The sequence below is a fragment of the Myotis lucifugus genome, unplaced genomic scaffold, assembly GCF_000147115.1.
Source record: "Myotis lucifugus unplaced genomic scaffold, Myoluc2.0 scaffold_7, whole genome shotgun sequence".
Classification (NCBI taxonomy): Eukaryota; Metazoa; Chordata; class Mammalia; order Chiroptera; family Vespertilionidae; genus Myotis; species Myotis lucifugus.
Genome location: NW_005871055.1, coordinates 1463452 through 1488511, shown reverse-complemented (window position 1 = coordinate 1488511; position 25060 = coordinate 1463452). Strand labels below are relative to the sequence as shown.

Below are 25060 nucleotides of genomic sequence, written 5' to 3'. Positions count from 1 at the left end.
ATGTTTCTCTGTCATTGATATTTCTAATACTCTCTCTCCCTCTCCCTTCCTTTCTGTAAAAAATCAATAAAATATATATTTTAAAAAAGGTTGGGGGGAATGATTAAGGTGGGTCAGGGGGGAGAGTGGGGCACATAAAGAGAGATGCAGCCCAAATGCACCTTGGGTGCACCCAAAGGAGAGACTTGTCCTTCCCACCCCTTTCCTCTCTATCTCTTCTTCTCACACTCTTCCATTCATTCTTATTTTCCTGCTTGTTCCCTTCCTTTAGTATCTGAATAGTTTACCAAGGATTTAAGACTGTTTCTCACATGAGCAGTGTTTATTGTGAGAGCTTGTAGAGCCCATGAGGAGAAAGAACCCTTCAAACCAGGTCTTCCAATGTTCCTGGGGAGGATGAAGATGAAGTGGGCAGGGACCTTCTTTCTCTGTTTTGAACCCAACAACCTCACATACTGAACCAGGCATTAGAAAGTTAAAAACAAAACAACAACAAAGGAGCACAAAAATCTGACATTTGTATAACACTTCAAAGCTTATGAGCAACTCCCCATATAATATTTTCTTTAATTCTAACAATTTAAAATTGTTACAACACTAGAGGGGCTAAAGGACTTGCAAAGGCCACTGAGTGACAGAGCTAGTTTTTAATATTCAGGCCAGCACCTTTCTCTGCAGGGAGGAAGGCAGAGGACACAGAGATGTGTGAAATGTTGGAGAGGTACAAATGGAGCCTACAGACCATTCCTGTCTCTCAGTTTCATGATAAGCACTGAGCCCTTGACCACCTGGCCAGCTCACAGGAGGGTCTGGAACAACGGAGCTCAGACAGAGTCCTCTGGAGAGAGTAACTGCTCAATGCGAGCTTCCCTGCCTGGGTCTGGGGCAGCCTCTTCTTGGGGTTCTTTCTCCTGCATGGAGCCACAGTGGTGAGTGCTTCATGTGCAGAGCCCCAACTGAGTTTCCAGGGAGCGGAACATTGCTGGTCCCTGCCTCAGGGTGGGTTGTTGAGAGAACTTGGGCTAGAAGCAGACATTGCAAAGGAGAAGTCAGAGAACCCAGGCAGCAGCAACTGAAGAGGGAACCACACCCTGGGGAGAGTCACAGTTTCTCACCAGTTCCCCCTGCCGCCCTGTCTCTGGAGAGCAGCATTCAGTGAAATGGGCCACTGAAGTGGCTTCTGGGCAAAGGACTGAGGGTTGCCTTTCCCTCCTGGGACCTCCCAGCTCTGTCTCATCCACAAAGACTACTTTGATATGGCCTCTTTCAAGGAAGTGGCATGTTGGAAATCAGATATTAGGCTTGAAAAAGCACATTTGAATTAATATTGGGAAGGAGATAACCAGATCAAGGGGCAGCTGACAGAGCTGGGCTCTGAGACAGGTGTGGAGGTGACTCAGGTTCCTGGGTGTCCTGACCCTCTCAGGGCTGTCACGTGCTCCCTGATGGCTTCCTCTTTCCCCACAAACTGGCCCTGGGGAAATCCCCACTGGGCACTATAAGAAGGCTCTGGACTCGGTGCAGAAGCCAGCTGCTCCAGCCAACAGCACAAGATGAAGCCCGGCCTCCCTTTCCTAGAAGCACTTCTGTTCCTCCTCGGCCCAGCTGCAGGGGATTTGGGGACCCCTGGCCCCAGCCCCAGCTCCTTGCCCCTCACTGACTTTACCTCTAACGTCGTTTCTGGCTCCAGCTCCAGCTCCAGCAGAAGCTTTGGTGCCTCCAGCTCCAAGGGTAGCTCCCGGGGTAGCTCCAGCGGTAGCTCCAGGGGTAGCTCCAGCGGTAGCTCCAGTTCCAGCGGAGGCTTCAGCTCTGGCTCTGGCTCTGTGTCCCGGGTGAGTAGGCTCCAGAGTCTGAGAGCTGCATTCATTCCCTTCCTCTCGCTTTTTGGGGACCTGGATATAATTTCATGGATGGCTAGACCTGAGCACTCTAAAAGATTTACGACTCCCTTTGTTAACTGTAGGCGCCATGGAAATGAATTAAAACCTGGGTGAAATAATTAAATTGTTAGCAAGAGAGATGTCATCTGGGTTCTCCAGCAGACTTTCAGGAAACAATCTAAGCTTTAAAGAGGGTCTCTAACCTGGCTGCACTTTAGAGTGGGAGGAGGGGGGGAGGGGCGCTCCAAAAGCAGAGATGCCCAGTCTATCCTCTGTGAGAACTGCTAGGGAAGGGGCCCCGCCTGGGCTAGCTCCAGAAAAGTTTGTCCAATTAATTTACCGCCCAGCAGGGCCCCTGCGGAGGGTGAAGGAGAGCCCTGGAGGGAGTGTGAGCCACAGTGCTCTCATTGAGCCTGGTTTGTAAAGGAGATGGGCAACAGAAGTAGGGGGAGGAGACATTGGCCTCTAGGAAGGTGTTATTACACATAGATATTTTCCCAGAGGAGTAATAGTACTCTTTCAATCTTCCTTGTAGGGAATTTTTAGAGCCATTTTTAGTTCAAAACAGCAGAAGTAGCAACAAGGCAAACCATGTACTAGGAAGAAACTGGTCCAGCTGGAGGCTACATCACCAGAATGCACAGTGAGCCCAGTTCTTTGGGGAATGAGGCCTATGGACCTCCTTTAAAGAAATAGAAAGAGGCATGGTGGGGTGAGAGATGAGAGGGCAAGAAGAAATTCCTCTCAGCTCTGGGCCTTTCAGTAGGAGCTTTGCTCTGCAAAACCTAGGCTTTCCGTGCTCAGGTGTGAATTGGGGTGGGGAAGTCTTAACCCCCAGAGCCCATTCTGCATTTCTATGATCTTTACTCACAGGTCAGGTCTTATGTGATCCTGTCTGAATGGAAGGGCCAATGGGAAAAGGGGAGGAAAAGACTTTTGTTTGTTGTTTTTGTTTTACCACCCGGGCTAATATAAGCAATACAAATTTATTGATTAAAAAATTGTTTGGATAGGACCCAGATAGAAATGGCAGGAATGGTGTTCATTGGGTGCCTAATAAATGCCAGGACTATGTTAAGTACATATTATATATTATCTTATTTAACCCTAAGAGGTATATAAAATTAATGTTCCCATTGTAGAGATGTGAAAACGAGGCTTATAGAGGTGAAACCATTGGCTAAGGTCACTAAGCAAGCAAGTTCTGTAGCTCAAACGCCCATGCTCCTCACCATCTCTCTCTATGTGGCTTTCTGTATTTTCAAGGCATATAGATGAAAACTACTTATTTTTAAGAGGCAAATGCTTTGGGAATCAGGATTATGCACAAAGATTCTTTGTAGCCAGAAATCAGATGCATCATTTTATTTCATTTAACTAAATGATTTTCATGGCGATAATTATAATTTAACATTTTTTAAATGAGACAATAATAATAATTTATTTTGAAACTTCATCACCAATCAGAAACTGACATTTGAGTAAGGCGATTAGCTAAAATAACAGAAACTAAAATATAGGTCAAGAAACAGAGAAATCCAAAATACCTATTATCTGATAAGGGGACGAATATCTAAAAGTAGATAAGAAATGGTAGTTAAATTGTGGTTAGAGGTTTTAATTTCTTTCCTGGTTTGCTTATCTTCCTCTGGTGAGTCAGGATTATAACGCCAACTTCTTTTTTACAGCAGATAGCAAGGTGTTACTTCCACTGTAAACCCAGTTTTCTAGGGCTGGCTGTCAGCTTGATGAGCTCTTTGGAAAATGGTGGAAAACCCCTTCATAACTGTCATTGAGCAAATTCCAAATGTATCATTTTCGGTACTTTGAAAATGTTGAGTGCCATTATTTTATGCCTTGAATCTTCACAGGCACTTAGACTTAGCTGCTAATTAGAGCCAATTGCAACCTCAAATCACAAATGTGAGGCGCACCTTCTGCTGTAGTGCTCAGAGCACTCTACATGCCTCAGGTGCCGCCCTCCAATGAAGGGGCCGCCATCAGGGTCCTCATTTCACAGATGAGAAAAGGCTCCACGCTTTGCTCCACACAGTAACTGGCAGAGTCGGAACGGGAGTGAGGAATGTACTTTTGCCATCAGGCTAAGGGGCTGTTGAAAAAATGGAGGCTTTCACCATGAACATGAGCCTGATTCCCTTGTCTATCTCTCTAACACAGAGCTTGGCACATTGTAGACACCAGTAAATGTTAACTGAACACATGCTGAGTTAGGACCTACCAGTAGAAGGTGTCTTGTAGGGCATTCAGGGTCCTATTTGCCCTCCACAAGGGGCATCACATACCTTCCCAATAACTAAAGGACAAGCACTTGCCTTTGTCGTCCATTCCCCACATTACACACACAGAGTTTAAGCATTCACCACAGAGAGAGACCCATCACCATTAGCTTCATTGTCTTTGAATGCGAGGAGCAAAAATATCTCTAATGGGAGACACTGATCAAACTTATGGACCATTTTGATGTCAGCTGAGCACGCTGGGCTGATGATAAGCAGGGTGGCAGCTGGGGAGTCCGCAGCACTGGGACAGAGATGTTCAATAGAAGCCGGTGGAATGACTGTCAGCAGGGCTCATAATTATTTGCCTGCCTTTCAGGTGAACTTCAGGATTAAAAGTTGTTAGCTAGTGGTTTCTAGTTGATTGTCTGAGACTGCTTGATGACCGGCAGTGTTTTTTGAGTTGACAGAGCTTTTCACAGAACTCGAAGAATGGTCCAACCGTGCCTTGTGCAGCTAATTAACCTTCCCTTGTCAAAATGCAATGTAAGACTTTTTTTTGCACAGTTATTATAATAAGCTATTTCTTCAAAAGCCCATGATATATTGGTCCTTCTGTAAAAGGCTTGGCATGCTTGAGCTGGAGTCTTTCTATCTTCAGAGGGAATTATAAAGCTGGTTCCGAGGAATGCTGGCCTCTGTGACAGGTTCCCAGTGTGGCTTGTCCAGTCCTATTCATCCTGGCAAAGACCTTCAATTCCCCCTTCCTAGCCCTGGTGTTCAGCATAAACCTGCTTGTCCCTCCTCCTTATTCTGCAGCTTATGTAGGCGTGGGTGTGATTGGGAAACAGAAATTGAGGGATTGTCAGGATTGACTTGGCATAGCAGTTTGGGGTACAAATTTATATATATATTTGCAAAAGCCAGAGATCACTGATGGAATAAAAGCATCTAGGTCCAGCTTGCTTAGGAATCATGGAGGTTGGTGGACATTAATGCACAGAACTCACAACCTTAGCTGCAGCCAGCCGACCTAATCTTTGAGAGGAGTAGCCTGGATTTATTTCACACTCTGCAAACCATTGCTCTCCCCTTGATAGTTTCAGAAACAGATACTTTGGGTTGAGGTCCACAGGTGAGCTTTGGGCTGGCGGGCAGATGTGATCAGTGAAAGGCACAGCCAGGTGGCTGCTAAGAGTTACTCTGCAAAGCAATAGCAGTAATAAAAAGTGTTAATTGTGGCAGGATCCCATTGGGGAAGTTCAAAGGGGACAAAAGAAAAACCACATCTTTCAAACATGTCATTTTAAAATATGCAGTGGCGATGAAGTGTGAGCCTGAATATTTTAAAGAAACATCCGATATTTTAAAATGGCTTTTCTGAAAGTGGTAAGCTGGAAAACTTTAAACATTTGCACAAAACCTTCAAACTCATAAATTGTTCAGTTTTTTTAACAAATGGCTGGTTTGTTTTCACTTTGAAGGATGCTAATTATATCATTTCCCAGGTGAAGAGAGGATATGAATTTGCATTGTGTATTTTCACTGTAACCCATATCCTTGATGTTTTCCTCATTCCTATGGTTGGAGGGGGGGATTGGGTTGGGGTTTGGGTGAAGGTGAGGAAAAGAAAATGAGTAAGTAGAAGGAAAAGGAAAGTAACATGTACTGACCGCCTACCATGTGCCCTGGAATTGGTTTACATCACGCAGTTAATTTGAAGAACAACCTGGGAAGTAAGTCATCTCTTTGCAGATAAGGAAACCGAGACTTAAAGAGGGAAGTGACAGGTACGGTAGGCTAAATAGCCATCTCAGATGGTGACTAAAGAAAAACTGAATTTATTTAGGGGAAGAGGGTGAGAAATGGGGTATCCAAAGCAAGGGCTGCATAGCACCGAGCCAAGGGGACATTGGGTCAATGGTGGCAGCACCCAGGAGCTGGAGTTTCATCCTTATATGCAGTCATTGGCGGGAAACTTCTGTCGTCTGTGGGTTTGGGGGCTAAAGGGGGTGGGATTGGAATGCAGATGGAGTGCAGATGTGTAATCAGGTGCCTTCAGGACAGTGTCTATTCCTTGTCTGGTCTGACTCCTGGTATCCAGCAAGCTTTTTTCCTGGTCTCTTGTTCTCCTGTGTAGGGAAGCTTTCAATGACTATTAAGGATTATGTTGCCTCATAGTCTTGTCAGATAAGTGGTAGAATTGGAATTTAAATTTAGGACTCTCATTCATTCTTTATTTCCCTTTCCTTACATAGAGACAGTAATAGTTTCCTTTAAGGCTCCTCAAGAAAGGAGAATCTTCTTTTAGATACAGGTGGCTAACACAGTGGTTTAGCCCAACAGGTGGGGATGTGGCTAAAATGCTAAGAGTAGTTACTGCCCGTGACTCATGGCAGTTGTAGCTTGTTTCTATGATTCTATTCATTTATGTATTGGACGCCACTTGCTTGCCTCTAAGCCAGTGGTTCTCAACCTTGGCTGCATATTAGAATTACCTGGGAATCTTTTTAAAATCCTGATTTCTGGGCCTCATCCTCCGAGGATTTTAAAAAGATTCCCAGGTAATTCTAATGTGCAGACAAGGTTGAGAACCACTGCTCTAAGCACTCTTTTGACAAGCCAATTTCTGTCACTCCAGTTGCCAAAAAGCTCATTTCTCAGCTTATTACTGATGTTGAACTTATTTTTATTTACAGTTTTCCAATTTCACCGGCTCCAAGGATGACCGCGGGACCTGCCTGTGCTCTGTTGCCCTGCCAGACACCACATTCCCCGTGGAAAGAATGGAACACTTGGAAATCACAGCACGCATCCTCTCCCAGAAGTTCGAGAAGGAGCTTTCTAAAGTAAGCATTTTCCCCTCTCCCAACAAGGGGAAAATAAGAACAAACAAACAAAACAGAAAACTTTAAAAATTAAATTTATTGGGGTAACATTGGCTAACACCCTCATGTGATTTTCAGGTGTACATTATAATTCAACATCTGTGTACTCTATGGCATGTTCACTACTTGAAGTCTAGTTTCCTTCCATTGCCATATATTTGACCCCCTTTACCCACTTCACCCTCCACCCACCCCCTTTCTCTTCTGGAACCACCATTCTGTTTTCTGTATCTCTGAGTTTGCCTTTGTTGTCAGTTCACAAAACACTTTTATTCAGGACTTTCTAAGCAGCTGTTCTTCACGGTATCACAGACAGCATGTTTGCATCTCTGGAGGCTTTAGCGTTTATTTACAGCACACCTGTGGAGTTCTTTACAGGAGGAGAAATGAGGGCATGGAAGACATGGGATGGGGATTCTTCACGCCATGGATACACTAATGTCAGTATTGCGGTGCTCATGCCGCTGGAAAGGGGCCTGGAGCTCTCCCTGCAAACCCCAAACCTACAACCGTTTTTGTTTCATTGCTTTTAATTCCTTTTGGTCTTCTTCTTGGTCTTCCCTCCAACTTTTCTTTCTTTTATCTCCTCTCCTCTATCCTCTTTATGTTTTATTTTATCTTCCCTTTCTTTCACTTTTTCTTCTTATTCCTTTACTCCTTCCCTTTAAAAAAAAAAATTCTCTCTCTGCCTCAGTCCTTTCTCTTGTCCATTCCCCCTAATCTTTCTTTCCCTTTCCTTAATTTTTTTTAAAGCTCTTTTTGGTTTTCTCTTACTTTTTGGAAGGCCCCTTCTCTTTCTCTTCCTGTTCCTCTTCCTTCTCCTCCTTCTCTCCCCCAAATCTTCTGCCTCTTATACTCCTACCTTTCTTAATCTTTTTCTTTATCTTCTTATTTCCTCTTTTCAATTTACTTTTTTTCCCCTCTCTTCTTTTGGTGGTTATCATTTATTGTCTCAGTGGGAACAGTACATTAGGCATGTCCAGCATTAGACCAAAAATTAAGGCTTTCCTGGGAATCTGAATCAAGACTAAAAGGTCACTCAGCCTCGGTAGAGACCTTGACTCCACCCCCTGATTAGCCCTTTCCTCTAGGGGAGGAGGTTGTCCTGCAGGGCCTGCCTTCCTCTGAACTGGCTGGAGCAATGGGACTTGGCATTCCAGTTTTGACCCTTTCTACCTTTTTACCCAACTTAAAAATCAATTAGAAAGGCCCCCATTTTCTGCACAGGAGAAGTTCACGCTAGGCTATTATCACATTATGCATTATTAATTACAAATCCATTAATTTACAAGGAGCTCTGGCCTACCTGCAAGATTCAAAATAAGTTTTCCTGAGACATTTAAGTTTAGCTACCACAATATCCAGCATAGTTATCCTTTAAGACAAAAATTATGGTGAAGCTGACATCCTGCTTTCAGCCTGAATTGGTAGATAAATATTCTAAATTTAAATGAGTGTCCAGGAAAATGTGTTTGACAACTCCAGGAACCTAGCTTTTTAAGAAGTAAAATGTCCTTGAATTAATCAGCAGAAAAGGCATAGCACTAAATTATAAATTCCAACCATTAATATTCATAGCCTTATTCCAGCATAATCAAGTGCAGATAAGAAGTTATGCATAAAAACATAACAAGTGGAGGAAAATCCTAGGTAAAGATCTCTTCAGTCAGAATCATTTGCTTTGAAATAGTGCAAGCTCCTGATTTGTATGTCTCCTCTGCTGGCAGGAGTGTGAAGGCAGTGTGAAGCCCCATGCTGCTCCAGAGAGCATGTAACTTGCCAGTTTGTGAATATGGGGCATTTAATTCCAATTCTGTGAGAGGGGCAGGTGGCATCTGCCTTGCTAATAATTGGCAGGGAGGGAGTTCGGAGTAGATGGGAAAACTTTCAGTTCTGAAAATGTCAGTAACTTGACCTAAAAATATTTGTGATTAAGGCCTAAGAAAGAAATAGTCCTGCCTGTTGAGATTTGCATATTAGATAGGTGTGACAGTTGATAATAAAAATAATGTTAACATGTTATGATTGTGCTTTTCTAAATGCTTTTTCTATTCTACTCTCAAGGCAGATAGGCCCATGTTTTCCTTCCCATTTTAGGGAGGGAAAAACTGAGATTCATAAAGGTAAAGAGACATAAAAGTAAAGGTCATTGCTCTCTGGGCTGGTTAATCCCAGTTCTCTTTCCTCTCAGCCATACTGCTACCATCCTCCAGTGCAGACCCAAGAAGAGAGGCAGTAGGTCACTAATGCCTTCAAACCCAAAGTTATCTCTTCAGCTGAGGGCTTTTGAATTTCCAGGTGAATTATTATAGCTGTCCCTAGGTTGCCTTGGAAATACCGTTTATCTAGAGGCCTGGGGGAGTGCCCATTTGGGCAGGCCAGTAGAAAAGGGTTTTCACTGCCTTTCATTGATTCATTATCTGCCAGTACACAGAGAAGACTTATGTCTCTGTCTAAGATGCTGAAAGCATTTTATACTTTTCTGTTGTTTATGGTATGTCCTCTTGTGACTATACTTAGGAAGGGGACGACACAAAAGGCAGCTCTGGATTTTATTTCTCTGGAAGGTTATGTTTTTTGGGTCAAGTTATTTAATACCAAGCATTGCTAATAGATCTTCATGCATGAGAAGGTTGAGGCAGCCTGCAAGACATTTAGGCAACTCATAAACAAGCAACATTGATTGACCAATGTTTTGTGTAGTGAAATATAATAAATTGAAAGGTCAGATTGAAAAAAACCAAAATCACTGTTTCACTAATAATTGCTATAATTTATTGGGCATCCATTATGCCAGACACTTAATACATATTATCTCTAGTCTTCACAATAATCTTGTATCTTGATACCTTTATCCCCAATTTATAGGAAGAAACTAAAGCTTAGAGAAATTAAGTGATTTGGTCAGATTAGAGTTCATGTGGGTGTAAGTCTGAGGTGCTTCATATGTTATGATGGTCAATTCAAGCTCATTTAATCTCATTGCATTATTTTGAAAGATATTATATATATATATATATATATACCTAAGCAACTATTACAACAAAACAACCAGAATGACTGGAACGACCAGTCACTATGATGTGCACTGATCACCAGGGGGCAGACGCTCAACACAGGAGCTGCCTCCAGCCCTTAGGCCCCAATTGCTGATGGGGCCTGTCGGCCAACCTCCTGGTCCCTCCCCCTGGCTGGCAGGTCCTGATCACCAGATCGAGGCTGAGTCCTGGGCTGGGACAGGGAATCGGGGATGGGTGGCGGTAGATGCAGGCAGCGAGGGAAGGAGAAGGGGGGGAGGCAGGGAGGCAGGGAGACAGGGAGGCAGGGAGGCGGGGAACCTGATCAGCCCTGATCGCTGGCCAGGCCTAGGGACCCCAACCATGCACAAATTTTGTGCACCGGGCCTCTAGTATATAATAAAACCCTAATATGCAAATCGACCAAATGGCAAAATGACCGGTTGCTATGACATGCACTGACCACCAGGGGGGCAGACATTCAATGCAGGAGCTGCCTCCTAGTGGTCAGTGCGCTCCCATAGGGAGGAGTGCCACTCAGCCAGAACCCAGGCTCACAGCTGGTGAGTGCAGCTGCGGTGGCGGGAGCCTCTACTGCCTCTGTGGCAGTGCTTAGGACATCCCCAAGGGATCCCGGCCTGCGAAAGGGCCCAGGCCGGGCTGAGGACCCCCCCCCCAGTATTAATATAAGAGTATGCTGCAAAGTACATTTACTTATTTCAAATAACCTGGCCATAGTTATGATCACAGATTTTGGAGAACTGGTAGAAACACGAGCCAGACTAATTCTTTAGTTTAATAGCCTGCTGTATTGCATCCTTATTTATTGCAGGACCTCATTTATTGTACAGAACAACAACAAACATTCCAGAACAAATCCCTAAACAAACTTTGATTCTTAGAACCCATCGATGACATAATATGTATACAACAAATATAAGCATGGATGCTCTGAATGTTAGACTCTGAACTGAAGGCCAGCATAGATGAATCTTCTAAAGCTCAAACTTGTAGTGATGAGGAGGAGTCTTGGGTAGAGATATTGACACAGGGATATATCTCCTTAAGACTAGACCTGCATTCCTGCCACACATCCTAGGGCAAGTTGGGCTGCCTCAGCTAAGACTGCAGCTTCCAGAGAGCTGGGATGTTCTCAGAATTTTCCATGCCATCTCAGCATTAAAGATTTGTACATGTGAAAGGTTTATACTAACAATCCACTTGGATTAGTAAAGTTCAGACGGTGAAGTTTTTCTGGTTTATCCTCAAATTCTCCCGTCTTCCAGAGCTCCATGGATGATTCCAGTTTTCCTGAACACCACGGAGCTTTTCTTTCTCTCTCAGCTGAAAGAACCTAAACCTTCCCCAGACAGATCTTCAGAGACCTTTCATTTAGTGGCCGAACTAGTGCCGGCACACCACACATTCTCATAGGAAACAAACTCCAAGTTATGCCTTGATTTTCAGAGAGAGCCGCATTTCATTTAGCACAGATGACAGTTGAGTCACTCATTTTTGTAGAACAACAGCTGCGACGTGCCACCCAAATGTTCCAGGAAAGCGGAGGGTGTTTCATTTGTTCTAAGATCTGGCAAGGCCAAATGCCAACGGAAATACTCATTTCACAAACTTTTATTTCTGCAATAGATTGGCACTTTATTATTATTATTTTACCATAGGCAAGGTTTTATGCAGAATTTTTTTTATTTTAGAAATTGAAACCTGGTTACGTTATATCTGTGTTTGTACTTTGGAGGGTCGCTTATTAGGTTTCATACATATATATGTGTATATATTTAACCTCCTTATCTGCCAAAATATCACCAGCCTGATCATCCTCTGGGTGATGGCACATCTGATGGCCATGAGCATCAGTTGCCCGAGGAGATACATGAGCAGTGCCAAGGGCTGCATTTTCAACTTTCATTAAAATCCTCTTCGCCTGGAGCCCTGGCTCTTTAGGTCTGCGCCCTATGAGTCCATACTAATTTGCACAGTGAGGTTAAGTGGAAGGGCTAAAATGACAGAAGTTAGGGCTGCCTTTAGTATTAGAAGGATTAGAGGCCAACATCTGGCCCTGAATTCATCCAGGCACAGTGGATCAGCTACTTGACATTAGCATGGTTTGGGGAAAAGTATCACTTATGTTCAAATTTCTAAAAAGAATGTAAAACCAGCAACTTATAATGAGCAGATCCTTAAAAAAACCCAAAGCCATGGCATTTCTTTTAGAGATCAGACACAGAAAGAACAAACTGTGTTTATTGAAATATCCATTTGGTGATTCCAATTATACGTTAAAATACCAAGGGAATTTTTGGAAGTATTTTAATGATAAGACATTTAAATATATGCAACAAATGTGTAATTTTAAGGTCTGATTGCAATTATCAGTTCTTGGAATAAATGTTGGTACATTTAATGAAATGTGCACTTTACCAGTATAGTTGCACATACACCTACATTCTATGTAGTAAGTTGAGTCTTTATGTCATTTTGTAAAAGGCAGAGGGGCTTAAAACTCATTGCATATGGTGACCAAGGAAAGAATTGTACTTAGTGCATTTCTTCTTCTAGAGCAGCGGTTCTAAATGGAGAGAGGGTGGTGGTAGTGGCGATGAAGGTGAATTTGCCCCCAGGGAACACTTAACAATCTCTGAGACATTTTTGGTTGTCACACCTCGGGGATGGGTGGGTGCCTTTGGCATTTGGAGACCAGGGATGCTGCTAAACATCCTGTAATATGCAAGAAAGCCTTCCACAAGAAAGAATGATCTAGCCCCAAATGTCAATAGTGCTGAGGTTAGGAAACCCTGATTTAGAGCATGTGCTTTGAAGGGAGAGTTGATTCAAACAGTTCAGTTTGGAGAGCTGATATCTTCAAATATTAATTCAGAGATAAAAATGTACTTGCAAAAGATGATTCTGAAACAAAATTATTTGTAGTCTATATAAGTGCAAAATTCACCTCCCCAATTGTAGTAATTTTTTTAGCTTTGATTTGGCTAGATAAAAACATATATTGTGAAATATATTTTTGATCCATTTCTTTAATGCTTAACAGCAATCAAATTGCCTCCAAGGGTGTGGTAGTGGAGGAAGACTGTATGATCCCACTCTGAGAACTGACTTGAGGTTTTTTTATTCCATTTTAGGTCAAAGAGTATGTCCAGTTAATCAGTGTCTATGAAAAGAGACTCTCAAACCTAACTGTCCGAGTAGAGATCATGGAAAAGGATTCTATTTCTTACACTGAATTGGACTTTGAACTGATCAAGATAGAAGTGAAGGAGATGGAGAAGCTGATCATCCGGCTGAAGGACACTTTTGTTGGAAGCTCAGTAATTGTTGACCAGCTAGAAGTAGAGGTAAGGGGTGAACTCACTTCTCAGTGTATTAATAATAAATGTCCTCAGTTATCAGTGGTAGGTTGAGGATGTACAGATCTCTTTCTTCCGACTTCTAATTCTGCACTCTCTCATGATCATGTGACATATTCCGGTGTTCTGCTGTAGATGGTAAGTTAAAGACAAGGGGGACACACTGACTGAGGAGCAGGTGCCAGCTAATGATCAGGGTCCTGCCCCAGAGCCAAATGGCATTTACATGTCTCTAGAAAGGAGATGACATAAAACAACTTTGTGGACAACATAGATCAAGTGTCTTCTCTGTTCTGGATTTATCCTCATGGGACTAAAAGCCACATTTTACCCGATTTTGGACTCACTAGATCTGTTTCTCCTTTTGGATGATCATGTAATCCTTGATCCCTCTTGGAATTTCTTTCTACATACTGGCAACCCATTTTAAAGGAGGTTCTTCTGAGCATGTTTTAGTGAAGCCTTTTAAACTCTGTGGATAAAGACCATGGTTGAGTCATTTATATCAATGAGAATTTACTAGCACAGTCATGACATAGGCTATAATTGAGAATTCTAGTCACATATTTTAGAATTTAAGTTTTTTCTGGCTCTCACCACTCATTAAAAACTTAATTATGATACAACAGGAGTAAACACGCGTTTACAGAAGAAGGTTATTAGAAATGAACATTAATGGACATTTGTGGATGCTTAAGATGGAGCCTGTGCTCTATTATTGAAGCTGTTAAAATCTTTGCCATTTTCTTCTCGTCACACACATCTGCCTGAGATCTGACAGGCATTCACGCAAAACCATAAAATGTATTCTTCCAAATGAAACCATTCAGAAGGATCTCGGGTGTATTCTCTAGCGATGTTTCACTAAGTGACAAATTCAGCCTTGGAATGTTTATAAAAGAAATTGCACAATAATATAAAGTCACTATGAATTTTTATTTTCTTAGATAAGGAATATGACTCTCCTGGTAGAGAAGCTCGAGACACTAGACAAAAACAATGTCCTTAGCATTCGCCGAGAAATCGCAGTGCTGAAGAACAAGCTAAAGGAATGTGAAGCCTCTAAAGGTGAAAACATCCCTGTTGGCCCCCCTCCTCCAGCTCCAGGTAAGCATGTCACATTTCTACCACTTGAGCCAGGCCCCCAGGAGCCTAGAGCAGGGTGGGGAAGGGATTCGGATTGTAACCCTAAGCAAGGATGGGCGTTTGCAGTCCTGAGTTTACCCTTCCATCTCTTAGATCTCCTTCCCTAGTAGCTTTACAAACTATCACATTCTGGAGCTCACAAAGGAAAAGCACGAACAATGAATTGATTTAAAGCAAAATCCACATGTTACATATATCCTCTCTGCATTTATGAATAGGACAAACATCCCTCCAGTGACAGAGTTGCTATCAGGGGGCCTGTGAGAGGGTCTGGAATCTGCATGGCCTCCTCCTTCTCTGTGGGTTGTAAGGGCTGATTAGCTCCTTTAGCTGATGAGCTGGGGTTATGACTTGAATCTAAGAGTGAGAAGAAGGAAGAGGGAGAGAGAAAAACATCCATCGATTGCTGGATCAACCCTGCAACCTGGGTATGTGCCCTGACGGGGAATCAAACTCAGAACTTTCAGTGTACGGAATGACGTGCCAACCAACTGAGCCATCTAGCTAGGGCTCTCTGTGCTCTTCTTAAGTGCATGTTGAACACCTGCTGTATAGTGTGTCCTGGGATTCAGTGAGGATTTAACGGGGGCCCCACATGTCCTATACTTGTGGGTGTCTCCTGTTGTCCCTCCTGGACTGAGTTCCTGGAGGGCAGAGGTGGCATCTCACTCTCTAATGAATCACACTTGAGGCATAGCATAAGTACCCTGTGAATGCGAATGGAGGCAGTGGAGTGTAGGGGCCAGGAGCATGGTTTTGGGTCCTCAAAGACCTGAACTTCCCAGCTATGTGACCACAGTGAAAAGATCCTTAATCTCACTATAAGGTGGGAGAATAGTAGTGCCTGCCTTGCAGGGTTGCAGGGTTGCTGTTAGGGTTAACTTGAGGAGCTCAGAGCTCTATGATCGGCACTTATACTCTGGCAGTTGTTATTACTAACGAGGATCATTGAAATGAAAACCTTGCTGCGAACTAAGGCAGGGCCAGGTTCTTGGCGCTTCAGCACTTCCCTCCTGCGAACGGAAGCCAGCCTCTGCTGCAGCAGTCAGCCTGTCCTTTAGAGACACCTTGTCACAGGGAAACAATTGCTACAGGCCGTGAGCATCCCCATCTGAATGAGGACTATCTTTTCATCAAATGGCCAGCTTTTGTTATTTTCATCAATTCCTATTGTCAAACCTGTTTCCTTTTAGGCCCCGAGTTTCTGGATCATTGTCAGTGTGGCTGGCTTCTTTAAGGCTTTAATTAGATGCTGCCATAGTTTTAAGCCTCTTGGTCCTGTTCCTTCTGCTGTTGGGAATCTGTAGGAGTGTGACATTCAGAGGAGGTTTAAGACAAAGGCCATGTTCTGGCCTCTGTAACAAAGTGAGGCTCAATTGGGTCTGGGATCAGTGGTGTCAACATACATTGTAAATGAGAGCTCCTTGTGCTAGGCAACCAAGGGCTCCTTGAGAGCAAGAGTCGAAGCATTGACACCCTCTGGTAATACCTGAGCAAGACTTTCTTCCTTTTTTCTTCTCTTTCTTTTTTTTAACCTCAGCAAATCTTCCTCAGGGAATAGATTTTTCTGGCACAGTTTCCTATGCATCCCTTAGATCGAGGACATTGTGGAGCAGCAAGGAACATTCAAGGTCACCTAGCCCAGGCCCATCATTTCTCAGAGGAGGGGACTTAGATGGTGAGGACACTGCTTTTCCTGAGGCCACATAGGTGGTGACAGAGCTGAGGCTGAAATGCAAGGCCTTCCCTTCTTGGTCATCTCAGGACCTACAGTGTCAGGCATCAATAACTCAATGGTAGTGATGCGGGAGAAAGAACACTGATTAGTATCTAAGGAGGAAAACAAGTGAGTCTGTTGAATTATTTTCGTCAGAATACTTTCTCCCAGAACTTTCCCGTAGGTCCTCACACTTAGACTTGTGTCAGCCACCCCAGCCCAGCTGTGTTGTTTAAGCAAATTGGACCCAGATTTCCTCTCACTTTCCTACAACTTTGGCTGTTTCTGGATCCCAGCCAGGCCACTTGGCCCTCCTCCAGCTTTGTTCATATTATATTTATGATGTTTATATTAAACTGACTTTTTGTCATGCTTTTAAATCAATTTCTTTCACTTGCTCTCTTTCTGTTTGGATTGGTTGATAATGCAGAATTGAAAAATCCCCAGGCTCCACCAAGTTGTGAGCCTGTGGAGACTTTAATTAAAGTTCCTCGCTATTATGGGACTTTAAAATCTGGCCTCTCTGCTGTTTGGACTGCAGAGTTGTACTGAACAAAAGAGCTTGCATGCAAGTCTCAGCTCTGAAGTCATTCTGTGCCCTCTTGGCCCCTCCCTTGCAGCTGTGGCTTGCTATCCCCCTGGTCAGCTTGATCTTAGAACCAGGACATGCAGTGAGGGTTCAATAAAGTGCACTTTGCATTTGCTTTATGCTGCAAATGGCATCTTTTTCTGCTTCATTTCATAGAACTTCCTAATCTAAAATAATTGGCCTTCTGCTCATTAACTTTTTTCCTGAAAACAACTGACTCTGTTGCTCTGTTTCCCCCTGAATCTAAATGACTGCATAGGCAAAATGTGATGGAAACATTCAGGGCTTGATCACCATTGTGCTCAGGAAGGTGCTCAGTAAATGGTTGGTGACTGACTAGGGTGTGAAAGATTTGGGGTGACCTGCCAAAATCACAAGCCTAGGGGAAGAGCAGAGTGTTGGGTAGCATATATCCAATAATTCAGGGTCAATTTAGTTTTAATTATTTTATAATTATTACCATTTTAATTGCCTAATTTTTACAAGTCAATTATATTCTCCTTTTGGCTCAAAGTTTACTTTGTCCAGGTGAGAGAGCATATTGATAGATCTAAGATGAAGTTTCTTCTGCAGGTATATAATCTTCAGCTTTAAAGAAAAGTGCTAACCATGATACTTTATAAAAGCCAAGTTATAGAATTTAAAGTTTCATCATGTGGCTCCCCAGGATATTTTCAGAATGCCATGGCAATAGCTAATGAATTACATGGTGAAGAGATTGCCAATCAAGGCTACCACTGTGTAGAGGTTCCTTGTATGATGTTCTAGGAAGTGAACACCAGGGTCTTCAAAAAATTCAGATATATAGCAGGGGAGAGGGCTGATATTTTATAAATAAGGGTAGATAAACTGGTTTTGAGAGATTTGATTGGTGATTTATTCCCTTATTCCACAAGCACTGTAGGGCTGGCCCTGTTCTGAGTACTGGGGTTACCAGGATGGGTATAAAACCACTATCCAGGAAGGGAGACAGTCACATAGACCTTCAGTAGTAACATGATAGTTACCATTCATTGAGTTACATGTACCTACCTTTTCTTTATTTCTCTGAACAGTCCTGCAGAGTCGGTATTAGTATTTTTTTTAGAGGTTAAGTAACTGCTCAAGGATACACAGCTAATAAGTATTGGAGTCAGGACTGAATTGGAATCTGCCTGGTAATATTTTCATTGTACCAGGCTGCCTTCCATAGATGCTCTGATAGAGAGAGGTACACCTGTGACTCCTGGAATGACAAGAAAGCTCCAGTAATTCACCAACCAGATTAATACCAAATTACCCTCTCTTCCTTGCTTGTGGAGGAGCTAAAGGGGCACTTTTGCTCTCAGTTCTATCTTGTGTTCTCTTCCACCAGAAAATGCAAAATGATTCATTGTTTTTTCACAGTTCTTGTGTCATGGCTGGGCTATGGGTTGTTATGCCAGTAGCAGGGTAAAGTTAGGATAGAGGGGTAAGGAAGGGAATGGAGTATCTCTAACATACTCCTGAAATGAAGGAAGAGACCGGGAGGGGGGTCAGTATAGGGGGATAAGGAGAAGCTTAGGGTAGGTGAGTAGGTGGGGGCAGGGTTGGGGACTCTGGCTGGGCTGGATGAGCAGTGGGTACGGCTGTCAGTTTCAGCATTGTTTCCAAGAACGTTTGCTGCCAGGACCCAGGGAAGTCCGCCATAGCTTTGCACGGCTATAGCCACATCTGTAGTATTGGCAACAATGACTAGTTTTTCCCCTGAATTCACTGTTTACCAGAGCCAGCATCCTAAAAATGGCCCAAAGGCGATAGAGGATAAAGTAAAGATAACAAACAAAACAAAACAAAAATAACAAACAGGAGATTATTTAGGAATGTTTAGGAGGTGAGGAAAAGAGATTTAAGTTCATACAGTTTTAATATTTATACCAGGTATAATTTCAATTTCCTGGCCAACATGTGAAGTGATGAACCATTACTATTATTAGTGCTAGTAGTAGTGCTAGTGATTTTAAAGAAAAGATTATTTTGGTTCCTTCATATATAAGGATTTCCACATCTAGGACAGAGTAGTTTATTATCTTCAACCCCATGGTGATGATTGAATTAATTATATGCATCATAAATTTTCTTTAAATATTTTTTGGCTATTGGCTTGGGATATTTCCTTTCCAGGAAGGCATGATTCAATTAAGCAAACAATTCCTTTCCCAAGTCTTCTAACCTGCAAGAAAAAAGTGACTTTCTTTCATTTCCTCAGAGTGAAAGGCAGTTGAATAAATAAGTTCTTAGAAAGATATTTTAACTAGAAAATTCAGTTTGTAGCATATGAAAACTCGAATACTTTTTGTTATCATTAAACTGAACATACCGCTAACTTTATTTTAATAATTTATACATTGTTTCATAAACAAAAGCAAACAAGCATTCATCTGAGAGATCACTTTTAGGAGAAGAAATAATAATTTATAATTTTATTTATTATTTCTTTAGTGGGAGCAGTCTCTTGGCTGAACACATGTTGCTTTTTTATTTATGAAATGGCGCATGCATTATTAAAATAAACCCACGACTGTGTTCTGCTTAATGATATGCAAAATTATTTGAGGTTGGGTACAGAGTGGTTTCATTTCTCTACCTGTTGTATGGTTGGCTGGCTTTCCCACCAACTGCAGATTTATGAGAGCATTTAAGGAGCACGTATTTAATTCTGGGACCAAAAAACACCAGCAGATTGGAAAAACAAAAGCAGGATTTCTAGTAATGGTTTCACCTCTGAGCAGTCCTTGAGTGAGGTGGGGAGAGGGAGAGACATTTAGCAAGGAGGAGAATGGGTCTGGAGCAGAGACTCCAAGGCAAAGTTTTACACACCCCTTACCCCCAACCCCCCCAATGCTAACCTCAGGCAATTCTTTGGAGCTCTGCTTTTGGCTCCAGCTCACTTCATATGCTCTCCAAAGCTCCCCGATTCCCTCCAAGCATTTAAAGCCAGAGCCAGAAATTCCGGTTCTGCTCCCTCCTCTCTCACCTGCTCTGTTCCAGGCAGCAGGATGAGGCAAAATGTCCTAAAACGTACTTGAAGTTGTAGTATTTTTTTTGTGTTATCCAAGACACAATCTCACCCATTTTTAAGGGTATTTATTAAGAGCCCAGAAAAATGTGTGTTCCACTCTTTGAATATTATTATAAAAATATGAACGGATTCGTGCACAGGTGGGTTCCCTCAGCCTGGCCCGCGCCCCCTCTCAATCCGGGCTCCATCAGGGGATTTAGCAGTGATGAAGCAGCAGGCTGCCGGGGAGGAGCCCCAGCCAGGACTGGGCATGGTTCCTGCTGCTGCCACTCACTCGGCTGAGCAGCGCTCCCGCTGTGGGAGTGCACTGACCACCAGGGGGCAGCTCCTGCATTGAGAGTCTGCCCCCTGGTGGTCAGTGTGCATCATAGCAACTGGTCGACTGGTCATTCCAGTTGTTCGGTTGTAAAAACAGTTTGGGCTCACAGGCATTTTAGAGGAAATGCAAGGTGAAGGGCCATTTACCCAGCCTGAGTCATTCACCCAAATGTTACAGGGGATATCAATTCAGTGGACCAGTGAGTCTGGTCCCACTTGACTATATACATTGTGACAACGACAGTATATAATGGGAATGATGAGGCACTTGCCTGTCATTCTGTGGTGTAGTACAGCGGTGGCCAACCTTTCGGACCTCATGGACCACCAGTGGTCCGAGGACCACTGGTTGGTGACCGCTGGTGTAGTAGAACACAGGTGACAAATAGCAAGACCCTCCTTATAACTCTGCAGCAAGATAATCACCAAGTGATCTATGTGATGGGCTATGCTTTGGGCACAGAGCAGGCAGCGTTGCCCTAAAATAACTCCCATGGCTTCTCAAGGCTGAAATCCCACCATTATAGAACCATCTTTCTGTATCTTAAAATATCACATTTAAAACTTCTTTGATTAAGATTAGCTTGGGGAAGCCTTGGTACTGGGTGTGGATATGCACTTGGAGTCCAGGCAAAGGGAGAAAGGTGAAGGGAAAGGAGAGTTGCCTGGGACAATCTTCTCCTTCATCACATTCTTCCTGACCCTGGCACCTTCTGGCTTTCTGGGAAAGAGTAAGATTCAGGGATGATCCTGCTATCTTGATTTTTCTATAAGAAAAAGGAAATAAAATACTATTTGCAAAATGCTCCCTGATAGAAGAAGATATATTAAATTCCCCAGTCCCCCGTTTCTGTCTTTGGGCCGTCCCTCTAATCTTGGCAGTTTCATTATCCCCATTTTCCAGATTGAGAGCCAATCCATGGAAATAAAAGGTAAGTTCTCTGTGGAGCTGATAGCAGGTTTGCACTGAGACTGAAACCAACAGAAGGTTTTGGCTCTTCTCCATTAGAACCACTGTTGTCATTGAATTTCAATAAGACAACTATTTATGCCTTCCTTTAGTTCTTAGGATATTGAACTGTTTGTATCTTGTTGTTCATTTTCTCTAAGAATACCCTTTTGTTTTCTTGTTTGTATAGGGACATGTGCTCACGGTGGTGTGGTGAACATCAGCAGACCTATTATAGTTCAGCTCAACTGGAGAGGGTTTGCCTACAAGTATGGTGCCTGGGGCCGGGATTATTCTCCCCAGAATCCAGACAAAGGGCTGTATTGGGTGGCACCTTTGAATACAGATGGGAGAATCTTGGAATATTACAGACTCTATAACACACTGGATGATCTGCTATTGTATGTAAATGCCCGAGAGTACAGGATTCTGTATGGTCAAGGTAGTGGTACAGCAGTTTACAAAAACAACATGTATATCAACTGGTACAACACCCGCAACATTGCCAAAGTTAACCTGACTACCAACACGGTTGCTGTGACTCAAACTCTCCCTGATGCTGCCTTTAATAACCGCTTTTCATATGCTAACGTTGCTTGGCAAGATATTGATTTGGCTGTAGATGAGAATGGATTGTGGGTGATCTATTCAACGGAAGCCAGCACTGGTAACATAGTGATTAGTAAACTCAATGACACCACACTTGTGGTGCTAGAAACTTGGCATACCAAGCAGTTTAAACCATCTGTTTCTAACGCCTTCATGGTTTGTGGGGTTCTCTATGCCACCCGTACTCTGAACACCAGAACAGAGGAGATTTTCTACTACTATGACACAAACACAGGGAGAGAGGGCAACCTACACATTGTCATGCAGAAGATGCAGGAAAACGTGCAGAGCATTAATTATCACCCTTTTGAGCAGAAACTTTTTGTCTATAATGATGGTTACCTTCTGAATTATGATCTTATCTTTGACCAGGAACCCCGCTAAACTGTTTAGGTATTAGGGCAAGAGAGAAATAAATATTAGTTGAAAAAATTCTATTCTCCACTTTTTTAGATACCTGCAAGGGGATCAGAAGTATATTTGCTTAGTACTAATATTTGGGAGCATAGTTCTACCATACTAGAGACTTAAGATATTTGTCCTGATTTGATTAGTTCTCTTGGAAGCCATCTGCCTCCTGCGATGCATTTCCTTCCTGAAATAAGGCCTTTCCAGGGTAGGGTTGTCAGGGGTCTGGGAACATTATGGACCCCAAAAAAGCCTTCAGTGCAGTGACATCTGGAAATGATGAAACTTAAAGAGGACTCTGTATGGCTTCTGGGGGCCTTTGTACAGCAGAGAGGCTCAGTGACCAGTCTCCTCCATGTACCCAAATAATTCTTTCATACCTGACAAAAACCTGGGGCCTAATTATGCAGAGTAATATCTGAAGCTCCTTGAAGAACCAAATCTTTAACTTCCTTTTCTTGCTCAAGCCTGAAAGAGTGTTTTGTATGGAGCAGATAAGTAAATTTAGCGTGCTTATATTTTATCTGTAAAATGCTCTGAGTTTTCTGGAGAAAAGCCTTTTTGTATATCAAAGCATACACTGAAAATCAACCCCATATGGATCTGCAGAAGAGGCTCTGGATTATTCCCTCCCCCTCCCATTGTCTACTTATATGAATAAGTAGAACCCAAAGATAGATTGGAAGATTGGAAACAGATTTGCCAACCAATTACTGCCTCCCATCTTCCTACATCTTCTTTTTTAAATAAAAATTAACCAGTTTTTTTTAATGGAACAGATATGAGATAAAATTATCTTTTCCCCCCCTCATCATGAATGTTTACTGACATGACTCTAAGACTGTAAGAAAATCAGATGGCAGAGACAAAATGGCAGCATGTCTGGTTATATAACAAAGCCCTTGGAGCACATGTGAGACTTGTATGAAGTCATATAAATTGTTTCATGCAATTTTTGTCTTTGTTTAAGACTGAAACTTGTAAGAAAATAATTTTTTTTTGAGGAAGAAATATAGAAAACTTGTTGCAAGTACCTCTTCAATCAATGCAGTTTGAAAACCTTGTGGGTGTATGTGCTTCTGTGCTTTTGGAGGCTTTATCATCTGGTCTTGGGATATTTTCCCCTAATGTTCATGAGTTCTGCTCTCTAGAACTGGCTCCTTCAATGCTGTACTCTTCTTCTTTTAATAAATGATTAACATGTGCTTTGAAAAAATTGTTGTCTTTTGTTTTTATTTACTCTTTTAATTTAATTAGAAAAAAAATCTTAATAGGATAGCTCATACTTTGCTGTGAGGCACAGAGAATGGCTACCTCCCAAACAACAAAGCCCGGGAGATCATATACATGACGGCAAATAACATTAATAGCTTTTAAAGGAGTCCAAAGTCAGGCTGGTCTTTTTATTTCCTTTTAAAATCCATTCTTTCTGGCAGCTTTTGTTGTATGAGACTGCACTCTTTTCTGTTGGGATATGACCTTATGTACTTATTAATTTGCATGACTGATCTGATTATTTCCAATGTTAGACTATATTTGTGTGGCTTATGTTCCTTTTCCAAATGAGCTATTAACATGGGTCAGGAACCTCCAGATCTTTCCAAAACAGGAGGTCTTGCACAGCAAGCAAAGGGACTAACTGGCCATACTAGGGAGAGAGTACCTTTATCAAAGAGAAGGTGGAAGGGACGGGTGACCCAGAGCTGGAAGGACAGACTGGCAAGGCTTGTGTAGTTAGTCTTACCAAAATGCTAATTTTTAATCCATGCCAAGCCTTTTAAGGCAGGTGGTAGCTGTAATATTTAGTATTTTTAGCAGGATTTTCCCCTGTCATTCAAAGCTAAACATAGAGACTAGGCATGGCCTTCAAAGTACAGCAAGATATGAAGATAAAGACAGGTATGTCATGTGAGATATAAGTTAAAAACAGGGATGTTATATTTAATCTGGCCCTAGGCAATTTTCCAGATGAATGTTTCTACTGAATACACAGTATGACCTCTGAAGATTCGGGAAAGGAGGCAGGAAGCCAAGGTAACTCTAGCAATCAGCTTCTTATTTAAACTGCTACAGAAGCATTTGCCTGAAAATTCCCTCCAGGACCTTGCCATTGGGCACAGGGGATCAGCCGGCAGGGGCTACCTGCAGAAAACCTCCCTGCTGGGAAGGTTGAACAACTGAATGGATTCAGGTTCCACGGTTTCCTACAAAAAGTTATACAATACAAATGTAGCTCTAATTCATCAGCTAGCTTTATTTTGGGAATAAAAAACAACAACTATGTATATATATTTAAATCAGCTTTATTGAGATGTGGTAAAATCTGCTAATTTTAAGTGTGTGATCAAATGAGTTTGACAAATGTATACAGTTGTCTCAAGGCTACCATAATTAGCCTATAAAACATTTTCATTATTGCCCCCCAAACCTTTCTTGTGCCTTTTTGTGGTCAACTCCTACCTCATGTCCTAGCCCCTAGCAACCGCTGATCTATTTTCTATCTCTGTGGAATCATACAATATGTAGCCTTTGAACCTGGCTTCTTCAGGTCTCCTCTTGAAAAAGGGAACTGTGGGCTCAAATTACCCCAGAGGGTGACTGAGCATTACCAGTGGCTCTGAGGGTTTCCTACATATTTATAATTTTGGGGGCCATTGGGGAATTTTGAAGAGCTGTGGTGACCTGCTTGCCTCTATAAGTGTTCTCTAGTTAACTGAAATCGCCAAGGGAAGGAGTTGTCTAGCTCTGGGCATCAGTCAAGCCTACCTGGCGAGACTTTCCAAACCTTGAAAATTCCCCAGCCACTGGTTTTATTCAATGTTTCTTGTCCAATCTCTACCCCAGTACCACAAGCATCTCTGCCTAGGTGAGTCCTGATACTA

General features: G+C 42.6%; 1 protein-coding gene across 1 annotated transcript; it reads left to right on the top strand.

The window, feature by feature from the left end:
* The first annotated feature begins 1525 nt into the window (after positions 1–1525).
* On the top strand, positions 1526–23387 carry OLFM4 (olfactomedin 4). The gene is made up of 5 exons (XM_014448589.2): positions 1526–1832; positions 6817–6966; positions 13178–13390; positions 14350–14509; positions 21352–23387. The coding sequence occupies exons 1-5, from the start codon at positions 1554–1556 to the stop codon at positions 22152–22154; spliced, it is 1605 nt and encodes a 534-aa protein (XP_014304075.1). The 5' UTR covers positions 1526–1553; the 3' UTR covers positions 22155–23387.
* Positions 23388–25060: the final 1673 nt, after the last annotated feature.

Bases quoted from the DNA above. Each gene is read 5' to 3' on its own strand.
- OLFM4 (XM_014448589.2), top strand. From the start codon at position 1,554: ATGAAGCCCGGCCTCCCTTTCCTAGAAGCACTTCTGTTCCTCCTCGGC. The intron at 6,967-13,177 runs GTAAGCATTTTC...ATTCCATTTTAG, and splicing joins TCGAGAAGGAGCTTTCTAAA to GTCAAAGAGTATGTCCAGTT. The intron at 13,391-14,349 runs GTAAGGGGTGAA...TTATTTTCTTAG, and splicing joins TTGACCAGCTAGAAGTAGAG to ATAAGGAATATGACTCTCCT.